This window comes from Glossina fuscipes, unplaced genomic scaffold (assembly GCF_014805625.2).
Source record: "Glossina fuscipes isolate IAEA_lab_2018 unplaced genomic scaffold, Yale_Gfus_2 109, whole genome shotgun sequence".
NCBI classification, from domain to species: Eukaryota; Metazoa; Arthropoda; class Insecta; order Diptera; family Glossinidae; genus Glossina; species Glossina fuscipes.
Window position 1 is genome coordinate 1,639,164 of NW_023998452.1, and position 26,426 is coordinate 1,665,589.

Here is a 26,426-nt window from a genome sequence, read left to right on the forward strand (position 1 = left end):
AATATTGAAAATAAAATTTTTGTTACTGTGGTTAGCAAATTATGTTTGCTACATGCTTTGATTCTAGCGCTTTCAGAAACAGTTATTACAAGTGAATTGCGGTCTTCAGTGCACTTACATCTCTTCAATGTGACAGTCACACTTGAGGACTCACTTTTTGCGGCGGACGCTAACTTCTCTAGACGTAATATAAACTAAAAACCACTCGTTAATGCTTTTCTAAATCTTAAATAAAATTACTAATATAAATACCGATGAATTATCTAGCAAAACCATTTTTTTAATACGTTGGCAGCAGGCTCTTTAAAACATTGAATGTTAATGTCAAAATTTACGCCAACAACAAACAATCTGACTGTCATCGTCAGATGACACAATGTTGCCAGAATTTTTTATTACAACAGAATTTAAGGCATATTATTGAAGAGATTTTGTTAAGATTCAATATATAAATATTTTCTTTTATGAATACCTTAAAAGTTTTAAGATTTTTTGGCTTAAAAAAACTTCAAACGGTAAGCAAGGTCAGAGACAGGTTATTTTTAAACACTTTCGTCATTGCCTAGTTTTTGCTTAAAAATAATGACTCTCTCTTTTTCTTTTTTTTTTTTTTGATTTGTTGAGTAGAGATGGACTAAGCCAATAGATTTGTGGCTTATGTGTCCAGATAATAAACTGTCATAATTTTTGGTCAGAAATATATATGCAACGCGACAAAAACAAGAGCGGCCGTAATAACTGGAGCCGGTATTTTAAGCGTAATTGTGTGTGTGTAATTATGCAGATTGAGTTGTTAAAAGTCAAACAGTGCTGCAAACTTTGGTTGAAAACGAAAAAATAATGCTGTAGTAATAGAAACTGATGGAATGCAAAAATTAAATGAAAGCGATAAATTCGCTTTTTTAATAAAGCGCGTTAGTTCCCCGAGATGATGTACATTTTTTGTTACAAAGATATTGAGGAGACCATCGTATAACTTGAAAAAGCTAAAAATACCTCTAATATCATCAATCCTATGACATTTAAAAATATATAAAGAATTTTGATTTCCCAGGAATTAAAGGAAGCCTCTGAAAAGGGCTTAAATTGAAACGTAGGGTTTATTTTGGAGAAAAGGCGATTGGATTCAACACGCGCAATCTCCTTAAATTCATTATTTAGTTGTTGAAAGATGTGGTTGCGAACTTCCATATTGCTTCATTAGGGATGTATTTGATCAAAAAAGTTGTCCTATCAACCTGAATCCTTTTTGCATGAAAGTCGGCTTTTTCATTTAAAAAAAAACCGCAGTGGCCAGTTATCCAAACACGGTGACACTCATCCGCTTGAGATTCACGTAACCTCCTGTATATGTCAAACACATATTGATTTTCTACATCTCTTTTATTTATTGAAAAATTAAGAGTTCTTTTGATACCATCAGTAATAGCCACCTTAATAGCATGTTGGATAGTAAGCAACTCGATAAAAGTCGAAAAAAAGTTCCTCCGCCACTTTGACTCTATGTACTGTTTTAGATAGATGCTTCACTACCGAGAAGCTAGATACATTATGTCTGACGGAACCGTCAATAGCATATATATCATAGCCGTTGTTGTAATAAAGAAGAATCTTTTCTTGAAGTAGAGATTAATTCAAGAATGTTTGTGAAGGCTCTGCATTTGTTGGTGAAAAAACTCCAGAGAGGAATTGAATTTATCTTGTCAAAAAAAAATTACGCAATTTTTGATAATTGACTTTGCAGCTGCACGGGACAGTATCACTGAGAGATATAACTTTTTGAAAAAGGCAAGAATTCATTATCTTGCTTTAATTAACATTCGATTTTCAAATATTTGTATACGTTCCTCAATATATTTTGGGAAATTGCAACATGTAGTTGCGAATTTAATTTTGGATCTGACTAAAGGTTTGTATACAGTCAAAGCTTTTTTGGGAGGCAAGCCTGATTGATTGTTAGTCATGAGTTTGGTGATATTGCATTCGGATTGACAGCCTTTGAAGGCTTTCTAATAATGTCCACGAAGAGTTAGGCTGTCATTTAAAATTCTACCAAGAAATCGAAGAGATTTCACCTGATCAACTTTAGTCCTTTTGATAAAAAGTCCGATTTCACGTTTAGAACCTTTGGCAAAATATATAGTATTAGTATTGCTGAGGTGAAAATATAAATTAAGATCGCATGCATCGAAAAAAGATTGTTGGGATTCCTTCTTTGAAAGCAGACAGCGGATTCCCGATTCATACGATACGATGGTTACTTTCTTAAACCCCTTTTTTATATATTTTTTTTTAGTTATTTAAATTCTCGTACATTTTTTTTTATACTAACACCGGTAAAACACAAAAATTATCCAGCCGTTTGCCGAAATGTGTTGTATCAAGTGTGAATGAAATGTGAATGAAATAATGACTTTCAAAGCATTTTTTTATATTAATCTTCTTAGCCTTATTTTTTATAAACTTGTTGTTTAGATCCATTTCTTAATTTTTGATTCTAAAACCATAAGTTTTTGTTTACATTTTCCTGTAAAACGATATGGTAGCGGGGCTACCCATTGTGAGTCCAAAAACGAAAATGACGTCTACTACCAGCGTGAAAATCGGTTCTAAGGGGAAATCCCCCCCTAAATCCGCCAACTTTTCCGGTCGATTACTTTTTTCTCACCTTAAAACAATGTTTTATGTGTGAGAGATTCGGACACATTTCAAAGTTATGTAAGGCTAAAGAGACCAGATGTCTTAATAGGTAGGACGTCCTAGTCCACTGATCAGCGCGCGGTGGTTAAATATATTGCCTTTGGTTCGAACGATCACAATATCCCGAATAAGAGTTGTCCGAACAGACAGAGGTAATTAGGTTTTGCTAAGACACTGGCTTTAAAGAATTTAACTTAGATAGAGAAAAAAATTCTCCTCCAATTACTTCGGTTGTCTCGAGAATAGATTGGATGGTAATGGAGACTTGAATAAGATCCTAGCCAAAAAGCAAATTCAATGCCATCATAAAAAGAAAATCCGGTCTCTGAAAACCTTCTCCTAGCCAACCTCCAAGACCGTCCGCAACAAAATCTAAAGGGCTAATGGTTTTTACAAATGATATGCGTTCTTCAGAATTACAAAGAATATTCTCTGAGATTAAAACATTTATCCGTCCAACGATCTTTAGATCCCTTGTGCTAATTTCTATATTCATAAAGATTATTAATCTCATGGTTAAGGAGAGGCTAAAGGATTTCTTGAAAACAGGACAATATTCCAGCTCGTTCTTATACCTATCAAAAATGTACATTATGCGTCAAAGAACCATCTGTTTTCACGGCGAGTCTACGGAAAGCTGTTAAAATGGTTGTCATTCTACTTGGAGGGACTAAGTTACTTTATTAGAAATACAAATTTATTTTTTTAATTCACGATATTTTTCTACGTTCAATCAGAATTTATGTCTACAATATTTCTTTTTCAGCCGAAGTTTGGAATACTGCTTTTACATCATTTTCAACAACTCAACGATTTACGATTGCACTTAACATACCGGCCGAAGTTTTTTTTTTGTGTTTCAGATAGATTTCTTGCGAATAATTACTACTGTTTATTATAAGCTGCACTGCTTATTGCCTTAGTCCACTCTAATACAACAAAAAATAAAAAAATGAAAAAAAATGTTATTCTATGGATTATATAAAAATTCGTATAATTAACAAACCAATATTGAAATTTCCTCCCAAAAACAACCAAGATAACTTTTAAAGCTTACTTAAGTAGGAGAATGGGATACAAAGCGGAAAACATTTACACTAACAAACAATAACAAATAGTAAAGCATTTCCATGGCGTGTGTTTGTCAGATAAGTTAATATCCTTTGTGACCTTGTAGATTTTATGCATGAATTGTCTTATAATTTTACACTTTGTGCTTCATCCAATAAAGACTTGATTTTCCGTAATGTATCTAGAAGACATTGAACATATTTTAGACCACTGCTTTTCTTGCTTTTAGTGTAGCTTGTCACCAATATGTGTATGCTGTAAAAATTGCGAAGAGATATAAATATACAATGGCTGCCGAGTATTTTAAAGAATTACCATTGCGATGTAATCGTATAGAAGGCACCATAACCGTCTAATAACATAGGAGCTACGTAACCAACATTGGCTGTATAACCCAACGTACTTGTTGATAATAAGAAGTTGCCTTCGCCGCCAGATTTCAAATATAATGGATCTGAGTACAGGTCTGGTATTTCCATTTCGTTCTGATAAGCAACGCACCATAATCCAAATAAATGACGATCTACGCCTTTCCCACTCCGGGCCTCATCCATCATCAATTTGTGATGTTGCACTGCCGCGCGAAACGCCTGAACTATTTGCATTTTTGACGAATGTCGATTAAGGGCAATCTTTATAAAGTTATAAACTTCGTTTGTGCAGGAACGCAAAGTCTCTGTGCGGCCATTATAGAAATGACGCATTAGTGCTGTTTCATATGTCGGAGCAATTCTACGTAAAAATACGAAAAATTATACTTTTATACCCTCCGCATTAAAAGTGTCAATTGTTAGTCGATGTCTTGTGTTTTCTTGAATAGCAAGCCAATCGGTCCTCTTCTTGTCGACATTGACATTGACACATTTAGTGCGGAGGTTAATTATTCATTTCGTGAAATATCATACTCGTTGTGCAATTCCGCATAGGCTAACTGCAAAATCACCTGAACAAATGAATCGGGATGCAGTTTATATAGCTTAATATAATCTTTGCCATAATCATCAAAAATCTCATGTGTAACTAAAACATCTTTACTCTAAAAAGTAAGAAAACGAGATATTATTTGAGATAATAATTATTATTTAAAAAAAAAATATGAAGAATATATTTACTCTACTGTTGCTGTCACAATGAACTCGTTCAATTTCTTTCCTTATCATGTCATTTAAATCAAACTTTAATTCGTTTAAAGCGATCAGGGGTAATGTTTCCGATACGGACCAGTCCGGTTCAGAAGTTTCAAATAGGCTTAACTGTATGAACAGTATGTAGCTGACGCTAATCGTACCATCATAACAAGAATGCTATGGAATGGAAGAACAAGTGATGATAAACCTCACATAAGTTTTAGATTTTTTTGCATTCAAGCAAAAAATACTTACATCGCCAACCAAACCGAATTTTCCATTTTTATATGCTATAAGAATACTACTACGATCTCCCCACTTCGAATGAAGGTCACCGGCAATGACGAGCTGTGCAATTTCCCCGTAATCCTGAGGTTCGTTCTCATCTAACACAACCACTACATTTGAACTCTCAACCAACTGTAAGATATCTCTATTGTGAGCAGATACTTCTTGTAAGCGTTGACGATTCTATAGAAAATTTTAAAGGGACTTTAGAATCTAAGTTGCCGTATTAATGTATTATATATAAAAAACCTCAGCCCAAAGGCTACGATCGTCATGAGTTAAAACAGCAATACCGTCTCCGACAGATTCGTAATCCAAAATAGTTCTTAACCTTTGAAGGAGAACTAACAATTCTTGAGGCGTTATCATTTCACCATTCTCACGGAGGGTCTTGAATATAAATAAACGACCTTTGCCAGAAATTAACCCATGGCAGGGGGTTTTACCCTCGTCAACTAGAGCATTTATAAAATTGTTATTAGTTTTCAGGCTAAATGCTTTTAGTGACAACACGTTCCCACGAGACCATTTACCTGTTTTGAAGTGTTTTTCTATACGATCAACGTGCGTCCCTGGCACTCTTGTGGTAGAGAAAAATCGTTTATATAAATTTGACGAATATTTAATTTTACCATTGTCGGAAGATAATGGTTTGATGGCACCTTTACGTAATAAATCCCAAAACTCTATCGTATGGTACATCATGCGAGCTAAATTCTTTCAAGACAAATAATTATGATTGACTTAGGCGAAATGGAAATTAAGCTCACCTTTAAGGCATATTCGGGTGTTTCTTGTACGTTTACGCATTCTAATTTGGCGGGCATTGCCATTACCGTGTAAGGATATAAGGAAATTCTCGAAGTGTGATAAGCATACTTTTCCCACCATTCTTCGAGCCAGTTTTTCATTTTCGAAGATCTTTCTTGTAGTTTGGCGTGCAGTGTTGCGCCTATCTCTTTCTCAAACTTTTCAATGATCTTTTTCGAATTGGCCAACTCTTGCTCGGTTCCAAAAGGTTTTAGAGTTTCATAATACCGTTGCATAGTCTCATGCAATTCCGGTAAGGGAAGTGGTGGTAACTCTTCATCAAATTTATAAGTATTTTGTTCATTTTTATCTAAAAAATATATACTAGCCCGGTCCATAGCTAGAATAGAAATATGCATAATTTGTCGTATGTAAAATTTTGGTGTCAAACCTTTTCAATATGAAATTCTTTAATCTATTTTTTTTTTTATTTTTATATTATATGTCTACATATATAAACTATACATATATCCGGGGTGATTTGTTATCAAAAAAAAAAGAAAAGGCGAATGATCTGGGAAATCAAACTAGCAACAAGAAATCGACCTCTCCATTTAAACGAATGTGTTCTTTCACGCACTAGCTTGCAATAAATTCAATTTAATGCAAAGTCAATCTTTAAATCGATTCTTTATATTTTCAAGGAAGTCGCTTTCAATTTTCGTCATTAATGGTAATTATATATTTATTTTTATATGTATTAACTGGAATTAATATAACATTTCACCTAAAGTCAATTACAACATGCACTATAACAATGGTGAATATTTTCTGGTTCTTATTATTTAAGGGTAAGTAAATCCTTTGCAATTATTGTCTAAGCCTAGGCGTAGGAAAACGCTTGCTTTTATTACTTATAGTATTTTATGTTAATTAAAATTCTCATTTTTTCAAACTTTGCTACCAACCCAAAATGCAACGTATACTAAACAAGACCGTGCTAAAGAAAGGCGAGTATCGAATGAACTAAGTGAAATATATTATCTAAAGTACACTTTAAGGCTTTGAAAGCACAATAATATCGCACAAGAATCAATAGTGTGACCTGCAATGAATATTGAACATCACGGACAAGCATGTTACAAATTTTACAACAAATTGATTAGTGAAATGATTTGTCACAAAATATGCCAAGAGAATGATCTGATAACGCTAACCTATTATTCACCAATTGAGAAGTTACCAATTGGGGTTACGCAACCATTGTCCTGCGAAGTTGAAGATATCTTACAACTGGAAAGATATTTGCTTGATTGATTTTATCGAAAAATAGTTGTGATATGTATCTCTCTCAAATGTAAACATCAACCGCTCTTGGGTGCCACAAAATTAAATTTTCTTCAACATGTTCTTGTTCAAATATATTACAATCTAAGAAAAAAACAGTTTTGATTCATTATGATGTGCTTAATATAATTAAAATCAAGCAGATGACCTTATGGTAACTTCAAGATTTTGTTATATTTGATGAAAGAAAATAATTTAGGTTGATATTGAAGTCGACCATTATCGTCATATCTCAATCGTTGGAGCGTTACCTACGCTTATGCTTAGAAAATGTGTTAAAATTACTTTCGCTTTCGTAAACGTCAAGTGTGAACTTTAAATTAATGAAGTAATTTACAGAAATTTACATAATGTTTACATTTCTACGCTGACCATTTTTATTGAGCCTTCAATGTAAATAAAATTTGATATGTACTGTGGATCTATTCGTTTGGTAGTTTTTTTTTTTTTTGCCATTAAAAAACATTCGATGCATTCCTTGACGAACTTATAAACAAAGTTTTTGTCTCTTAAAAATTTCCTCTTTAGAATAAACATTTCTTTTACTGAAAATAAATATTCTATACTTCTCTTATTTATTTGGAAAGGCATCCTTAAGATTTTTAGAGAAAATTCTTTCTATTAAAAAGAATGGACAATTCAGGTATATTGTATATTTTTGTTCTGAAACGGGTAAATAATAAACAAACAAGACAAAACCGATCTTTGCACCTCCATGTATGGATTCGACGAAATCAATTTCATATACATATGTACTTTGACAAAAAAAAAAAAAAGAATAATAATATAATAAATGCACAATTAGTCATAAGCAAAAATTTGTTTGAAATTTATATACTCACACATACATATACTGTTTAATTTACTAAAATGTTTATACAATCTCAAATTATGAATTAGTATGACTTTAAGTTTGCTGATGATTAGTTACGTTACGTTAATAATTAATCAATTGAACACAAACGAAATGAAGTGATCATTAACTGATGAGAAAGCTGATTAAATCTACAAAACTTGCTTTGAGCAAATTAAGGGACTATATTGACCTAAAATGATCAGTGTTGACAACAGGTTATTTCATTTAGCACGACTGAGAATTTTGCAATGAATCAGCACATAAAAAAATTAATAAATTAATAGAGATTAATTCTTTTTTTCATATCGTACCGAGTAAATATGGACATTATTTGCCATAAACCTTTAATTTTGAATGATGTCGATGACTTAAGACATTGCCTCAATATAGTTTGAATAGGGAAATTAATGGATGTAGCATTTAGGTACGTCTTCGTTGACGATATCACTCCAAGTTAATTAAACATTACACCTTATTCATGTATAAATTTTTGATTGCAATTAACCACGAGTCTAAATGTTTCGAAGTTATGCATAGTTCTGGTTTCTGAGCGGAATAACCTTATTGCATATATTTAAACGCTGAATGAAGGAATAGTTAAGTTCATTATCATACTGAGATCACATGGGTGAGTGAAATTGAACAACTATTGTTATTTCAGTTAATAGATTGAGTTGTTATTTTCCTTTTCAATTATTTGGCTTCTTCTTCTTCTCTTACTATTCATTTTTCATCTTCCATTGATAATTACAGAAATTGTTCTAATAAAAGCGTGCATTTCGTCTACAAAATAGTGTTTGTGTTTGGATTCAATGAAAAGGATTTTAATAGATTTTTAGTCGAACATAAAAGAGGGCAATGTTACCCTCGACAGGATTATTTAAAAGTTATATTTGCCCTTATTACGGTGGAAACACAGATGATAATGAGGACGGAAAGAGCACTCAAAGTAACATTGAGACATCGACTAATACATGTCAACGTCCTTATTGCCACTTTAAGCACATCAAAAAAGGTAAAAAGTATTTTCAATAATTTACGGTAAATTGGGACGAATTTATTCTTGCTATTGTTATCTTCGCATTATTACTAAATGCAGATGAAATAGAAAAATCTACTAGCGGTGCAACTGCTGTGCCTGAATATAAACCTACTCCAAAGCTACTAACGTTACAGGAGCTAAATTTGCCTATAGATGTAAAAAGGAAGACTAAATTGGAATATCAACCGGAAAAACCTGGATTTAATGCATCACCTTCTAAAAAGCGATGCTCACTTGATAAGGCACCCATTTATATCCCTGCGCCTACTTTATCGATAGGTGAGGAGACGCTTAATGACAATAGTCAGGGCAGTGAAGGCTTAGATTTGAAGGATTATGCTGAAGAATTGGATGAACTGAGTAATATATTGGATAATCAGAATGAAACAACTGCTAAGGATTTCATAGAAAACAACACTACGGGTGATAGTTCTAAAAACAGTATTAAGCAAAAGTCGCAAAATGAAAACGAGAAAAATGAAAATCAGGTTTCGCAAGAACGCAGTAATCATAGTGAAAAGCGAGAGAAGAGATCGTCATCTAATTCACAAAGTAAACGGCATAAACATCATAAATCTTCAAAATGCCAGGAAGTAGTGGCAGCAGATAGTAAAGAACATAAGCGAGATGTTAAACGAGAAAAAGGGAGTTCCAAGCGAAGCGATAGAGATAGGTTGAGAAAGGAAAAATGTGAAAATAAGCCATCCTCTTTAAAGTCATCCTCTTCAAGGCATAAATCTTCCAGGAGAAGCAGTGAATGCCATGAAAAAAATTGTAAAAATTCATCTACAAAACCATTATCCCATGGAAAAGATCATTTGTCAGATGCTTCTCCAACGACGTCTAAGGAAAGTAAAATTTCCATTTCGTCAAACATAAGTAAAGATAAAAGTGCATCCATATCCTCTAAATTAATACAAGATAGACCCGATCCTGAATCTGATACAACTGCTTTATTTGCTACTTCTGATGAGGAAATTAGAAAAGAGTGTGAAATGATCTTTGATCAATTAGAGCAAGAGTTTGCTACCCTGCAGAGCGAAACCAAAAAGGAGCCCGAGCTTGAACGTGACACTAATGTAGGACCAAAACGTAAAGTTGCTCAAGAAGAAGAACAATATTCGGCTGCGCCACAAAAAAAGCGTGTGGCGTATGAAAATGCTGACAAACAGAAGAGTCATGCAACACCTTCTACGGTCTTAAAACCGGATCATCGTAAAAATGCTATACATGTGAGTTCATGTTCATGATGTGTGGTGTGATTTTTTTTTTTAACAAATTCCATATAAATTGATGCATTTATAATTTTTAGTCCGTTTTTAATAGACAGAATGCTGTAAGACGAGAACAAGAAGAAGAAGCTATCGCCCAAAAAATTGCTTTAAGAGAAGCGGAAGAAAGAGTTAAAGAAGCGAATGAAGCCTTACGCAAAGCACGGGAAAAAACACTTACGCCGTTGATACCAACAAGTTATTTAACACCGGTAACCAAATCCACTAGTACGTACCTAAAGAAAATTACTTGTATGCAACATCTTTTTAATATAATTCATTTCAATTTTAAAGCGCGTTTAATCGCACCGGTGTCTAATATGTTAGCCTTACAAAGAGCAAAAAAAAAAGTTGAAGAATTAAAAGCGGAGAAAAAGTTCGCGTTCACTCCTGCTCAGACTAGCAAGGCGGGCAGTAGAGTTGCGCATAAAGCCACTGTTAAAACTACGCGAGTAGAACCAGTAAGATTTTTTTTTTATTGCGATGAATTTATGCACAGATACGTACGTATATATACGTTTGTAAATTTTGTGTTCTTGTATTTAAGGAAAAGCAATCAAAACCTCCTGTGTTAGAAGCCAATTCCACAAAAATTTCCTTTAATATTCGAATGCAGTATTATGAGATGATGGTTAAGCACTCTTTAGCCATTTATCCCAATTCGGTTGACGCTTGGGAAAGAGTAAGTAAGGCTTTTGCCATCATATTAAATCAACATTAACAATGTAATATATGCCTTGCAGGCTCAAGCCGAAGAATTAGCTGTTTTTAAAAAATGTAATACTCCCGTTATTTATAAAAGTAGCGCCATGTTAACAATTAACAAATTAAGAAAAGAAGCTGCGGGTAACTATTTATTTAAGTTCACAATATCGCATTTATGCATGTTTTTATATTGCAGACGTTGGCAATAAATCTTCACAAGGTTTTAATATAATATCACATGAAGCCGTATTAGCTGGTAAACTGGCCAACAATATGTCATGGAGTGTACAAAAGAAAATGTAAGTGAATCTTTTTTTTATAATGTTTGCTACTTAAAAACATAATATTGTCGCCCTGGGAGCAACATGTTTTTAGTAACCCAAACAAACTTCAATATGTTAATTTTTAACTTTTTTTCTTGGATTTTATATTCTTTTTACATAGCCTGTGTGAAGTAATTAAATATTTGCTGAAACATTTTACGGAAGCATTTTGTTCGGTTTTATTAAAGAATAGTTATGCATTGTTATCGCTTAGGGCGCATTTTTCCGTTTATAGTTAAAGCCTCCCACACGCTTTTAAAAGAGCAGACCTCAAAGAAAACATAAGAAGCAGTAATGCATTTCTTGCTGTTGCCGTTTGATTCGTTTAGAGGTCTGTAAACAAAATTACAATTATTTAAATTTAAAAATTAATTTCCGTAAAGACATTATAAATCGCAATCATCTAATATGTGCGTATTGAAGGTGTACTAAGGTCTTTACTTAATTTTCTTTCTGCTTCTATTTGTTTATACGCATATATTTTATTTACTTTCCTTTCTTGTTTAGAAATAGTTTATTAATATTAATATATTTTGTATGTTTCTTTCACTAGTTCTGACGCGAGTCTCCCTTATTGTTTCTTAGAAAGTTTTGTTGTTATGTAGCGAGCAAATGAAAGAAGAATTCCGAACAAAACCACAATCAACAATGGAAAAACAATGAAAAACTTCAAGGGAAAAAGTCTTTTTTAAGAGAAAATAAATAATTTCAAGAGTTTATTAAAAATTCTTTTTCTTCTTCTTTTTTGTCATTGAATTGAAATTTATCTTTTAGCAAAGTCATTTCATATGCTTGTATATTTTCTATTTCACATTTTTTCAATTTGTTAATAAATAAGTATAAACCTTGTTACAAGAGAAACAGCTAAGCAATTGATAGTCCCTCCTGGATAATTGCTTGAGTGATTTAAAAAATTTCCGCCATCTGAATGTTCTGTCAAAATTCGCTATGAATACAAAACATAAAATAATTGAGATCGCTTTAAACGATCATCTATTAAATCAAATAATGTTTTGTCTATTTCAACAATACAGGAAAACCGACGCGGCAACGGGTAGCGAACCATTTGATAAATTGTGCAGTGAAAAGGCCTACCAGATGGTATTTGAATTGCATTTAACAGAAGAACTTTTAGTGTCGAATGGTTTTCCACGAGCAGGCAAACGTCCAGGTACAGCGATTATACAGAACACAAAGCCAACGAGAAAGCCTAACGATACGGAACGTTATTGCAGTCGTTGTGGCAAGGTATTCAATTTATCAATGTATGATCAAATCTGTGTGGATGAATGTAATTACCATCCTAAGAGTACAGGCTATAAAAGGGGCAAGTCTTTTTTTTCAAATTCTTCAAATACTGCTCTTAAAACATTTTCTGCATCTTCCAGGATTCGCTGACAACCATCATCGGTGCTGTCAACAACCAGCCGGCACGCCTGGATGTACTTATGGCAACTATCACGTTATTACTGACTATGACGAAGTCGAAAATTTAACTGGCTATGTGACCACCATTGATAAATCTAATAAATCTGACGGATCCGAATATGTTCTTACTAAAAAGGATATATACGCTTTAGATTGCGAAATGTGCTATACCACAAGGGGTATAGAGTTGACCAGAGTCACTGTGGTTGATGTCAACAGTCGTATAGTTTATAATGCTCTTGTCAAGCCAGACAATAAAATTGTGGACTATAACACGATGTAAATGCCGATCACTTCTTTGAACTCTATCGCCAAGCAAGTTTACTCTTTAATTTCAGTTATTCGGGCATTACTGAACAGATGCTGGCCAATGTCACTCGCAATTTGCGTGATGTTCAAGCTATATTGATGTCAATGTTTCATTCAAATACCATTTTAATAGGTCATAGCTTGGAGAGCGATTTAAAGGCTTTAAAATTAATTCACAGTGTTGTGGTTGATACATCCGTATTATTTCCTCATAAAATGGGACCACCGAAAAAACGAGCCTTAAAAACACTTTGCATAGAAAATTTAAAACGCATCATCCAAGAAAATGGTACATTTCTATTTTTAATCGAGATTCAATTTTGCCCTATACAACATTAACGGGTCTGTATTTTTCTTTCTTTGTTTACCTCGTACAGAGTCTGGTCACGATTCAGCCGAGGATGCTGAAGTCTGCATACAACTAGTGAAGTTTTATTTACGCAATAAAATAAGTTAAGACGAAATTCTTATTTTTAGTCTTCATATATAAAATATCAATGCAATGCATTGACTAGATAATAAAAAAGAATAATCAAAAAAAACATCACTAATAAAATAATATCAAAGAACAGAACAACTTTGTTCCAAAAGTGTATATTGCAAGCATTTCGTACGCCCTACGCAACAAAAAATTGAAGGTTAGCTCTTTATAATTTTCTTATCTTGATTGTAGAAAATGGGGTGAACATGATTGGTGTTAATAGTCTATGACTTGCAGACTTTGTTTTTGATAAATAAAATTTCGATTTTACCGAGCCGCTGCTGCGATATTGTTTTCCTTTATTTCTTTCGCTGTACAAATTTCAATTTTTGCTTTTCATATTCTTCAAGTTCAAAATATCTGAAAATTCGCATTTTTTATGTAAATGGTACGTCTAAAACGAGCCCCTGTGTGTTTTTTCAGTATTCTATTCTGCTAAAAATATTTTTTTTAATTAAAAAAAAAACAGTTAAAAAATTCTCCTGCTTTAAGTGAATAATATATAATGCAGGCAAATACCACTGGCAAATTCTTATTAACATCATTGTACGAACATGTATATAGTACACTGCCTTCATTTCCTGTGGACTAAATTATTATTGCAACATGCTTTATAAACCTATCTAGTTTGAATAGCTTGCAACCATGTGATTATGTTCGTCGGTTTGTTTGTCCATTTAGGTGAGTACGATTCCGCACTCCAAACTCTGCCTTGAAGGATAAAATTGACGTCAAATATTTTCTCTAGTGTTAGATTGAGATTCAGTGATAAGAAAATTATTTAAAATGAAAATAAATCCGGAATTCGTAAGAAAAAAATGATACTCTCATCGTTCTCATATTGCAAACTCGAGCTAAATCAGCGTAGAAACTCTATTTTAAATATTTCTTTTCAAAAAAATATTTCAATTAAATTCAGAAGTAGTTGAAATAGCTCAAACCAATAGATCTTAAGTATAACGGAGTGTGAATTTTTACATGGTTGCGCATCTAGAATATATAAAAGTAAACTACTTTTTTTTCAACATAAGCCTTTTTTTTTACTTTACGCTCAAGTAATTTTTTTCTCTCAGCCTATCCGCCGTTAAAGTGCTGCCAGTTCTTGCAAATTGAATGAATAAGAATACTGTTATTTGCAGTGCTACTATACATTGGTCTTGAAAAGCAACTCATATATATATATATATATATATATATATGTATATATATATTTAAATTTATAAAATATGCGATAAGTAGCGAAAAGAAAGTACAAAGCTTTAGAAATTTTATTATGTTGCGTGTGTGTGTTTGTAGACTTAATTTTACTAAAAGAATGAAAGCATTTATAAATAATTAGAAAAATAAATGTGTTCGTGGACAAGGGAATAATTAAAATAAACTTGAAAGTTTAGTAAAAAACATTAAAAACTAAAGTATGCTATCGGATAGGCTCGTCCATTAGATTCCCTACACAACTTTGCTTAATTATTTATTTATTCATTCTACTGTAATAAAAAACACCTTCCCCTAGACTAATAAAAATATGTTACAAAAACAAATTTTTAAAGTAAATTATGTGTAACTAATAACGCACCAAAAATTATACATATTAAAAATGCATAATTTTCATAAGAGCTTTCTTATTGGAGGATACTCAACGTGGCCAAAGTGGCCAAAATTGGTGGTCTAAATTTGGCAAACTTAATTTACTTCTCAAAGGTTTTATTTTTTGCATTAGCTTGTGCCGTAACGAATCGCAAAATAGACTTTGTCGTCATAGGAGGGTTTGCTTTCAGGAAAGCTCTTATATATGATTCGATTTAAAAAGTAGTACTATGTGGTCCAATACGATTATTTAACAGGCTAATAATTCTCATCAAAGAATATTAAAAATTGGACCTTTGGATTTTATGAAGACTTATTTTTCATTAGAATCCTTGGGATTGGATTGACATTCAACAAAAAATAGGTCAAATTTGGTAACGTTACTTTTTATATCTAATTGTTATTATGAACGAATTCTCATCAAGAAGTATTGAAAATGCGGACATTTTACATATAAAGATTTCGCTCCGGTAGGAGTTTTTATATGGCAAGGAATTCCAAAAATTGTCCGATCCTATCTAAGGTTTTCACATCAATTTGGAATTCCGAAGTGGTACTACTAAGCGATTTTTTCGTGCGAAATTCTGAAAATTACAATATTTTTGCTTCTAAAGATTTATCAAATAAGGCGTTATACGGAGAGCTGTTGAAAAGAGAGAGTAAGCGACAAATTTGCCAACAATTCACATGTAGGTGTTGGTGGTCTGGGAGGATTGCAGGTAGAGGAATGGAGTAGAAAGGAGCAGCATTTGTGTACAGTTTGGAATCGTGGGAACGACCACTACCGACAGGCTATTCTAAAGGAATGTAAATGGTGTGGACAAGAACGAGTGTGCGGGAACGTTGAGAAACCCGAGTACATCTGTTAGCGATTTGATTGGTGCACACATCTCGTCTCGCCTTGGGTATATCTATACATAACACAAGAGCTCATGTTAGACCGATGTTCAAGTGTAGTAAGAACTTCTGACAAACTCTAGCGTCCCATGACATTAGAGTGGAGAGAGAGTTTAGTTTCTCAAGAAGAGAGAAGGATTAAGAACAGAATCTTTTGGTACTATTGCATTTAAAGGAAATTCGTTTCATTTCAACTCTTGTCGAACAATTTCTTAGGAAACACAACCTAAATCGAGCGCAACAGCTGTCGACACCTAGTGAAATTACCTTAGACGCAAGAGTCGAATTGGTCGGCTTCTTCATCTTAATTTTTTTGGTTTTTCTACACAAGTTAAAAAAATAATGATGTGTTATTAGTGTACACAAAATGGCATTAACACTAGAACTACCGACGATTTGAATGTGCCTATTTCTACTGAAAGAAGTCATTTTGATCCCCTATTTTTGTCGACTTAGCACAGTCTTAAAAAAGACGGTAGGAGGCTGCAATCTGACACACATTTTGCTTGAGCGATTAAAAAGAATCCAATGTTAGGAAAATGAAAAGAGCTTGGCCTACATAGATGTCCACCATACAAGAGAAACTGAAACAACCTTGAAAAAGAACAATAATTTTTTTTGATATTTGCGTCTATAACTTTCGATTCTTTAAAGATATCTCGGAAAACTGTTTAAATGTTCGTTAAGTTCAACTTTATATTTGTTCTAGAAATGGTCTTGATCGGCGTACTAACACGCCCACAGCAAAATTAATAAAATTTTAATTGCAATTTACTTTCAATTCATTTTTAATCTATTTGCAGTTAAATGGAAGAAATACAGTTGCGTGTTAGAATAAATGGGAAATGGATTAGAAAAAAATTGGATTCAAAATTTCATCGCAAATTGTGACCGTCTTAGTAAGCCAGTTAAGAGTATTTTCGGGCGGCACGTGGAACTGACGAACATTTCGACCGCAAGTTTTCAGAATTAACCTCACAACCTTTTTCCGAGGTTCTTTCGGTTGCCTCCCTATTCCGGATATGTACATAAATATATAACGTCCAACTTTTAACCTCACATTCTTGACCGATCAAGAAATGTCTATGCCGAATTTGAGGTTCCTACCTTCTTCTTAGGGCTGAGTCAAGTCGGCAAAACTAGGATATCGAAATGATCCCTTTGGGCAGAAATAGGTATATGTCATCGACATCTGGAAAACTAGAGTATATAGGAAAAAATTGATTATAAGCGTTTAAAGGTATTTTCATATAAATAAATGTAAACAAAATATTTTGGAATATTAGATGCTTTATAACCGGTTTTTTTGGAACTCAAAAATTAAAAAGGATTAAAATGCAGTACACGATAGTTCTAGTGTTAACTAACAAAACTATATCCGTTTTGGAATTAAGGAGATACACGTCATTTTCAATATCCACTGCAAGTATGCTTCTTAGATATTAATCGTCTTGAGAGCTTCCTTTTCTGTTAATGCTTTATTATGCTTTTGCCTCTTTTGTCTCTTATGGACCAAAGTGAAATTATATGAGATAATGAGTGAAATAATAAAATTCGTGAATATCTATATAGTGAATGTATTATTATGTTTGGGCTACTTATGTGTGGACAAAGTTTCTAATAGGTCATTTTCTGTGGGTTATCAATGGCGGTTTTGCCTTTGTTAGAATTCAAGTTTATGCCTCAAATTTGGCGGTTTAAGTTGAAAATAAATTCTCCTCGTCTTAATGCCTTTTCGTGGAAAACTAAAGTAGTAGTACTTTCGTGTAGTGTGTGATAAAGTGTAAATGAAATTTTTATAATGTGTTTATTTTACCAAAATGACATAAGTACGAGAAAAAAGATTTCAACACAATATAAATGGAAATGTATATAAGCTGACCAGACATGCTACTCCGCCGGTTTGTTTTAAATTGCAACGAGAAAATATGTATTGTGTATAAGAGAAATAGACCGCGCGGTTAAAAAGGAAGGAAAAGTATCAAAATTATCAAAAGTGTATGATGATCTTCTTCATTGCGTTGAGAAGGCGAAACTTATTGTAAACATTTACGCATATTCCCTTTAAAAGAATATTATGGTCACCTTAACGTACGTACGTACGTACATGGCTGATTACCTCCTTTCCCTTTTTCTAACGTATATGCTTTTACGTACGCATGTAACGGGCGAAGGAAAAACCGCTCGCGTTTCCTCTGTACAAGAAGGAATGAGAATCTAAGAAGACATTGCGTTATGTTGAGTTCATTCTCTTTATTGCAAATTTTCATTTAACAACGTTTTTAAACGAAGTAGCTGTGGCTAAATTTACGTGCTGCCATCAACGCCGTTATTACATTGCAGCATTATTATGGCATTGTTATACATAGTTGTTGTTATTGTCTTGAAGTTTGTTTTGGTTGTGTCTCTTGTTGTTTTGTGGTTCCTGTGGGATTGTATTTTATTTCATGTTCTTCCGGTTCCCTATGTTGCGAGTTTTTGCTTCTCTTCTCCATTAAATTTTTAGGAAGCGAAAGACAGGGCGTCTTAAGAATATTGTCTTCGCTTCATTTATGCAAAACGTTTTGTTTAAGTGTTAGTGTGCGTGTGTTGTATGTGAAAGGTTGTTTTTTTGCAAAAAAAAAAACAGAAAAAAAAAAAAGCCTTTGGACGCAGAAAACTAAAATAATAAATGTTCGGTAAAGTGCGAAGCAATGATGCCAGATAAAGTTAGCAGGAGACCATACCGTGCAACATAAACTAAATTATAAAAAATAAAGTAACAAGATGGCTCATTATGGATTCACGTTGCGCCCCCCTCCCCCTTTCATCACAAATGCGTTATATATTTTACGTGCAGATATTTTGTTTTTTTTTTGCAAATTTTTGCAAAAGCCTTGAAACTTGCCATTTGTTGCGCATTCGTTCTGCTCAATTATTTCCGTGCAAAGAGGCAATACCGTACACCCACAAAGATATCTGAAATTCCTTCAAACTTGCAAAGATGTCCACAATTCCTTTTTTTAACATCTGTTCCTCCTCAAAAGTACATTTGAACAAGACTTACAAGGCAATCACTTTCGTTCATTGTTCAGATTATTCACTTACGTTATAATTGATTTTGGATGCTATCAATATTTAGTGTGTTTTGCATTTAATCGTTTATTTATTTAATCCAAAATGAAACAAAAACGAAAGTTATCTCCGGCTGAGGCCGAATCTCGCATACCCACCATCCATAACATTTATTATGATCACTGTTATAATGACTGCACATAAAAACTTGAGGCACTTAAGATTATAACGACCAAGAACTCGGTCTTTTCTAAACGTCCCAATATTTTATGTAATGTAATTGACTTATATTAGAATTAACGCTTAGTTTTGTTATTGTGAATTTTTAAGAAAAAATTAGTATTGCAATAAAAAAAAACTAGCCCATCACGTTGTGGTGTCCACCATAATTATTTCAGAATTAACGTATTTTCAGATGGATAATGTATCCCCATACAAAGTAGTTTTAAACATTCTGTCTTCTTTAGCTTATGATAATACTACTAAAATGTAAAAAAAAAGTTTAAAAGAACATTTAAGTAAGTTTGTGTAGGCGTGGACGATTTTTTCAATTTTTGCACGTAAATAGTGGAGTTGTCCATAAAGTAAATGTAGAAAATTTCAGCCTAATGAGCTAAACTTTTTGCTTAGAAAAACAGAGATACGTTTAGTTTACGCGTTATTGCGGGCGTGTGTGTATCTTGACCTATTTGGCCTGTTTTTAATGGCGACCTGCGTGCAGAACCTTCCAATGTTTTTACTAAAGTTGAGGTCTTATCTTCACTTCTGCGACAAGGGGAGTGTTAACAACACACTCCACACAGACAGATATAGCTGAATCGACTCAAAATTTCACGCTGATCAAGATTTTCTGAAGCTCCCTTTTGGCTATGACAAAAGGAGTATAGCCACCATACTTCGGTAGTGGGTGTAAGAAGAGAAAATTTACAGATAAGCAGAAAACGGCAAGAGGGGAAAAAAATTTGTTATTTTTGGGACATGATAGTGCGAAACCGTTTTTTCTTGCATGTCGCAAGCCAAGCCAAACTATCACTTTAATTAAGTGCAAAGATATTTTTAGAATAGCGTAGGGGTTTTTCATACTTAACATGGACACTATTTGGATCAAGTGACAATACGAATCACGTTCGTTTCTGCTTTCGCTTGCGGAGAATGTCGTTATGTCTATTCCAGACATGCCCGTTAGAACATAAAGAAAATAGTGGAATTTTCGGACCTGGTTCCAATTTTATTTTTATTTATGTAAAAGACAAAATAAAAGCAAACAAAAGGAGACAAATTTACCAAGCCATTGAATAGGTTACTTAGGTTAAAGGATATTTACCAGTTGACCTCAATTATACCATAGGTGGATATTATTTATAATATAAATTTCACCTATTAAGGCGGCAATCCATTGTAACATCCTAAAAAAAAACGTTTTTTTTTCAATTTGGGAACATTTTTGCTTGAAGGGATGCGCGACGCACCACCTAGCCAGCGTATATTGGTATTAAAAAAAAAAAAAAAAAAATCTAATCTTTACCACTACATCTAGAGAAATACGTATGGGTTTTTAGAAAAAGTGAAGGGCGAGTACTTGAGTGAAAAAATCTACTTTTTATCAATAAAAAATATTTAAACTCATTTATCAAAAAATCGTACGTATTTCTCTTCAGAATGTAGTTTTAACGATATTGTAAAAAATTCGACTGGAAAAAGCGGATATTGTTTGAGTTATGCTGCGTACCATTTCGACAAATCAATTTTCGAGAAAATCGCTTTTAGATAGTGTGAGAGCCCTGTTTCCTTACTGTAATAAATTTTTTGTCATTTTTTTCCATTATTGCCGGCATTTCCAGGACCACAAAACTGCACTTGCAAGTATTCCCCGTCGTTTTCTTTCCACGACCATTTGGAGCCACTTTCACGGCAAGAAATTGTGTAATTTAATAGTCGGATGCATTATCAATATCGAAAACTTCATTTTAAATGTCTTGGCAAAAATTTCAAATCGCTCTCAGCCTCGTATCCATGCAAGTGTTCTCCCGGTGAAGCTACACGAACGTGTTATTTTTTGGAAGCGGTTTTATACGGACATAAATTCCTTCTGAAGTCGCCCTTTAGTGTATTAGAAAAGTCAGAAATCAATAGAGAAAAATGTAGGCTGTAACTGCCTGCAACTGTTCATAGTACGCAAGTGGTCTCTTCCGGAAAAAGCACACAATTTCAAGTGAAAAATTTCGTGCAGGTAAAAATGTCTTTTCCACGTATTCTAGAAGCCCCGAAGTATCTCATAAGCAAAAAAAATTTGCTAATTTAAACAAATGTTAGAGAATGGTTCACTCACGTAGTCTTGGCGATGCTGTCGCCGCTGTCACGATAAAATAAAGAAATTTCATACGTACCCGATAAAGTTTGTCATATTTTCGTATAGTTTTTGATTTTTAGCGACATGCTGCTTATCAAGTCCTTTCAATCTTTTTTAATTGAATCAAACATGCAGATGTGAAAATTGCTTTTGATATTTGTTCAACACAACAGCAGAAATTATGCTGCATCTGTTTGGGCTATAGTCAGCACTTTTTATGAACAATTAGGTCTGGATTTTTTCTACTTTAATTCTCGTCATTTTTTGTTTCAATTCTGTCATTGAAAACTATTGTGATGATCATTGTCGTTCCGTCCGTTCCGTTGACTGAAAGCTTTGTACCTTCCTTTGTATATATATATTTGTTTTGTTTCTTGTTTTACACTTTTTATGCCTTTTTTTTAGAAAGTTGAAACCTACGCAGCGGGAACTTGGCTGAAAACAAAGATAATTTCTACTTAAAGTTGCAAGCATTGATAATTATTCACGGAATTGTTGTTTGCTCGTAAACGAGCTTTTATTAATTGCAAAAAAATAAGACCGCGATAGAAATTTTTATAATAAATATATATTTGTAATTAAGTGGTTGTATTGTGACCCAGATTATCGTCTAAGTGCTATTTTTATTGGATTATAGATTAACTTTCGGCATTTAATGTATTGAGTGCAAGCATAGTAGCGCGGGGGCTGCAAATCTTATAATGTTCTAATATTAGTTTGGGGGAAAAGAAATCCATTATTTTTATATGAACTTCAGGACTTTATTTAACATGCGTCGGATTGTGCGATTTGGGTCAAATATGCACCGTTTTGTTATACGATTTGTTGCCATTTTAAAGGTATTTTCAAAATGCCACTCTTATAGAAGTCCTGGTCTCTATTTGCAAAAAACTCTAGTAGTCGATTTTCACAATCCTGCCTAGATTCCAATTTTTTATCATTGAAGAAATTTTGCAATGCAAGAAAAAGATGATAATCGCTTGGTGCCAAGTCCGGACGGTATGGCGGATGCATTAAAACTTCCCAACCAAGCTCCCGAAGTTTCTGGCGAGTCACTGTAGACGTGTGTGGCCTAGCGTTATCCTGGTGGAATACGACACCTCTCCTGTTGGCCAATTCTGGCCGTTTCTGGTCAATCGCTATCTTCAAACGGTCCAGTTGTTGACAGTAGAGATCAGAATTTAGCTTTTGGCCATATGGAAGCAACTCATAATAAATAATCCCCTTCCAGTCTCACCAAATGCATAGCAAAACCTTCCTGGCCGTTAGTCCTGGTTTGGCCACCGTTTGAGGTGCTTCACCGCTCTTTGACCACGATCGTTTTCGCACAGGGTTATCGTATGTGATCCATTTCTCATCTCCAGTCACCATCCGTTTAAGAAATGGGTCTATCTCATTCCGTTTGGCCAAGGCTTCGCATGATGGAAATTCGATCCATCATGTTTTTTTCTGTTAACTGGTGTGGCACCCAAACATCGAGCTTCTTTTTGAATCCAGCTTTGTGTAAATGGTTTAAAACTGTTTTATGGTCGATTTTTAGCTCCTGGGCGATGTTACGACTGCTAACATGCCGGTCAACTTCGATTATTTCTCCGATTTTATCGAATTTTCGACGACCGGCCTACCTGTGCGAGGTGCATCTACTAAACCAAAATTGCACATAATTGGCTGTTACAGTATCGGAACCATAAACACCATTCACAATTTTAGACGCCTGGCTTGCATTTTCGCCTTTGTCGAAGAAAAACTGTAAAATGTACCGAATTTTCTCTTTGTTCACTTCCATTTTTAACACGCTGTAACTCACAACTGAATGCACCAAACAAAAAACAGCAAAAGAATTTTTTTTACTGCGAAATGTCACCTTTCCAACGAGCATAAATCTGAAACTGTTTGATCGATACTTTACGAGAAATCTATCAGTGCAGCCATCTACCGAAAAAATAATGGATTTCTTTTTCCCCAAACTAATATTAATCCTTAATTCTTTTAGTATGCAGGATCCACTTAATAATCTATTTGGACAAAACCTTTGATTGGTTATTGTTTTTAAATCGAACGTTTGTGATAAGAAAATTAAAATCTTTATAATAAGGCTAAGATGGATCAAAGGATAGTATTATTTTCGTGCAAAAAGTTTCCCTTTTTATAATCTATGTAAATGGCAAGGGTCCTCTTGCTTTTTTTATCCATTCAAGAAGTGCAATGCATCCCAGAAATGTCTGTTAACTCTGCTCATTTAATTTAAGTGAAAATTATTGCCGTCTATGAGTGCCTACCAAAAGTGGCCAGTGTTCATGACATGAGTATATATGTCCTCATCCCTACGCACAAGGAGAATTAAACGCGCTGCGAGTACATTTTAATTATAATTCGCTTATTTATTCAAAGTCTCGACCGCTCGAATATCGAGTTAAAAAACCAACCAATATTCAGGGCAAGTAGCAACACCTACGCTGCGACCTTCTTTCTGTCTCGTCTAAATGTGAAGAAACTCGTCCTTGCAGTTTTTGTTTGCATTTAATGACGTCTATAAAGAGTTTATCATATTACATAAATTATGTATTAATGATGTTTAAAAAGAAAAAAATAGGAAAACTGAACTAAAACGCCAGCTCGAATGAGCTAACATAAATTATGATATGAAAAATGAAGCGGGAGAAGAAACCAATTTTATTCATATTATTCTCTTAAATTTGATTTCTTTCATTCTTTTACTTGGTTTTTTTATTTTAGATTTTCTGAGTGAATAGCTTTTCATAAATGCATTTACCTAACTGGTCTTTCACTTATTGAACAATATTCTCTTAATAACTACCACAAGAAGTCGGTTTATCAAATATTTCTAATGCTTTAAAATATGCAACGAAAACATATACGTAATCTTGATAAGTGCTAGTAAGCCGAAGGCATGCTAGCCTGCCTTTGCGGAACTCTCTTGACTTTGCCGAAATCTAAATTAATTTAATGTAATTAGTTAAATCCATGAATCCGGTCATAATTAACTAAAAACTTACGGTTTAACTTCTTTCCGAATTTGTGGTGCTATAGATTTTAATCTTAATATTAAGGTCAATTGATAATCTTAATGCATTGCAGAGTAAAATAATGGGATCCACATTGGTCTGGTAGCCTATTTATCCTATACCACATATGCTTAGTTATAACTAAGCAGGAGTGCTTAGCGCAGTAAGATACTTCGATGGAAATGGCATGTGAGGTCGGACTGCTAAGTGGGACCTTTCGGGGAGTACTTGTCGTGACGATGGTTATCCCTAACTGTGGATAATTAAAGGAGTCTGATAGGCCTCACCTTGCCCATAGCGGAAGATTTCGACCCGTCCCAAGTTTTCATAACTGGTATTCCAATCTTGGAGAGTTGTCTTGCAAAGTGGGATGGTGCCGGAATTCCTTCGTAAATTACCCGGGAACTGACTAAATCTCCAACGCAGGTGCAGTGGAAACATGGAAACTACACTTTTACTAGTTAAGCACCGGCCGCTTCGATTTGAATCTTCCTTCGTTATAATTCAAAACAATTTTAAGGCAAATTTGCTTCTTCACGGGAACAGCGGGTTACTGTGTTTAAGTGAACACAAGTTTAGAAAAAAATCAGAAATTCAAATCCTTTTTTCATGAAATGTTAATGATATTTACGGACACGGTTCATGATAAATTGTTTCTTTTCTTAAATGATGATTTCAGTATCCAGTCGGTAGCCAAAGCAACGGTATGTGCTTCATTACAATTTTTTCAGTTGCTTTAGAGCACAAAAGAAAGAAAGAAAATAAAATATTTCATTCTTTATGCGCTATTATTGCAGCATTCGTATACACATATACATAGTGGACACAGATACAAATTTTGTGCATTTGTGTATTTCAAATTGATATGACTTTTAATGATGATATCTTCTTTGTTGTCTTTTCTATTTTTGTTTTATCAAACTACGACAGTGTTTCGATTGCCTACTAACTAGTTTGAGAAATATTGAGCCGTTCATATGCATATTTCTTTCGTTCATTTGAGATTTAACTAAAGTTATTCCCTATTTAGTACTTTTTACTCTTTGTATAACATATATGTTAGGACATCTAGGCTAGAATGTGGTTAATTGAGTCACAAAGGTTGAGAGAAATGTCTTGATTAAATTAAACCATAGTCCAATCTGTATATATATAGACTTATAATTGAGATTTGAATTTCATAGAAATATTAGAGAAGTCTTTGTCTTTAAATTGCACTGTGGTTTTACTTTTAGAATTCTCTATATATAATGAATAGTAGCGCATTTGCCAGAATAAGTTTTCATACATTTTCCTAATCGAATTAACACAGCAAATCATATTTTCAACTTCATTTCATTGCAATAATCATATTTTTCGCCCAAGTTCACCCAACTTTGTCTGCTTCTTACTCTTTACAAATCCTATTAAATAAATTGAATTTAGTATTTTTAGTTGCGAACAAACTCATAAGACCAGCCACATTCACAATCATTTTACTCAAATTATTATAACATTTTGAGTTATTATATGTAATAGTGTATGTATATTGTTGTATAAGCTTCCCACGGATGCCTTCCCTTCAACAGAGTCATTGGCAATTTTATTCAAATATTTATTTTTCTTTTTTTTCTTTCCTCTTTTATTTTTTTCTTTGCAAATTATTTATGTATATTTCTTCGCTCATATCGAATTGTCTGAACTGTTGGTGCAAATTATTTTACTACAAAAGTTCAGAAGTCTGTTACTACAAATAATTGCATTGAAATCAAATGCTGCTGATGTTTATGAATAACTTAACCTATAATTTCTCCTACGTCTTATCATTAATCATT

The 26,426-nt window shown here is 33.5% G+C and overlaps 3 protein-coding genes and 1 long non-coding RNA gene across 9 annotated transcripts in view; 2 read left to right on the forward strand and 2 right to left on the reverse strand.

The window, feature by feature from the left end:
- The window catches only part of LOC119638730 (signal recognition particle 14 kDa protein), a 1,073-nt gene extending 491 nt beyond the window's left edge, over nucleotides 1–582 (reverse strand). Inside the window, exons 1-3 of the mRNA XM_038035699.1 lie at nucleotides 473–582; nucleotides 253–355; nucleotides 119–194 (exon numbers count right to left, since the gene is read on the reverse strand). Coding sequence (XP_037891627.1) covers nucleotides 119–194; nucleotides 253–276 — 100 coding nt within the window. The 5' untranslated portion in view covers nucleotides 277–355; nucleotides 473–582. The remainder of the gene's footprint in view (nucleotides 1–118; nucleotides 195–252; nucleotides 356–472) is intronic.
- Nucleotides 583–3,493: 2,911 nt separating this feature from the next.
- LOC119638773 (peroxisomal carnitine O-octanoyltransferase) lies at nucleotides 3,494–8,299 on the reverse strand. Of its 5 annotated transcripts, none has more exons than XR_005247496.1 (9): nucleotides 5,957–6,169; nucleotides 5,720–5,896; nucleotides 5,436–5,641; nucleotides 5,154–5,369; nucleotides 4,884–5,075; nucleotides 4,677–4,807; nucleotides 4,087–4,503; nucleotides 3,707–4,026; nucleotides 3,494–3,629 (listed from the first exon to the last, which is right to left on the reverse strand). XR_005247496.1 is itself a non-coding variant. In XM_038035770.1 (9 exons), the coding sequence occupies exons 2-9, from the start codon at nucleotides 6,332–6,334 to the stop codon at nucleotides 3,897–3,899; spliced, it is 1,854 nt and encodes a 617-aa protein (XP_037891698.1). In that variant the 5' UTR covers nucleotides 6,335–6,336; nucleotides 8,132–8,299; the 3' UTR covers nucleotides 3,707–3,896. The 5 variants fall into 5 exon arrangements, 4 of the variants coding, with proteins under 4 accessions (XP_037891698.1, XP_037891697.1, XP_037891699.1 ...); XM_038035770.1 differs by lacking the exon at nucleotides 3,494–3,629 and adding an exon at nucleotides 8,132–8,299 and having other exon boundaries at nucleotides 5,720–5,903; nucleotides 5,957–6,336; XM_038035769.1 differs by lacking the exon at nucleotides 3,494–3,629 and adding an exon at nucleotides 8,126–8,299 and having other exon boundaries at nucleotides 5,720–5,903; nucleotides 5,957–6,336.
- Nucleotides 6,433–6,946, forward strand: LOC119638774. The gene is made up of 3 exons (XR_005247497.1): nucleotides 6,433–6,669; nucleotides 6,730–6,787; nucleotides 6,931–6,946. It is a non-coding gene; the product is annotated as an uncharacterized LOC119638774 (long non-coding RNA).
- A 384-nt stretch (nucleotides 8,300–8,683) lies between the features above and the next one.
- On the forward strand, nucleotides 8,684–13,708 carry LOC119638766 (RNA exonuclease 1 homolog). Of its 2 annotated transcripts, XM_038035762.1 has the most exons (12): nucleotides 8,684–8,767; nucleotides 8,893–9,154; nucleotides 9,239–10,413; nucleotides 10,494–10,680; nucleotides 10,747–10,913; nucleotides 11,000–11,134; nucleotides 11,196–11,298; nucleotides 11,354–11,456; nucleotides 12,515–12,807; nucleotides 12,869–13,187; nucleotides 13,247–13,506; nucleotides 13,595–13,674. In XM_038035762.1, exons 2-12 carry the CDS (start codon nucleotides 8,998–9,000, stop codon nucleotides 13,672–13,674), a joined length of 2,979 nt encoding a protein of 992 aa, XP_037891690.1. In that variant the 5' UTR covers nucleotides 8,684–8,767; nucleotides 8,893–8,997. The 2 variants fall into 2 exon arrangements, with proteins under 2 accessions (XP_037891690.1, XP_037891689.1); XM_038035761.1 differs by lacking the exon at nucleotides 8,684–8,767 and having other exon boundaries at nucleotides 8,998–9,154; nucleotides 13,595–13,708.
- The last annotated feature ends 12,718 nt before the right edge of the window (nucleotides 13,709–26,426 follow it).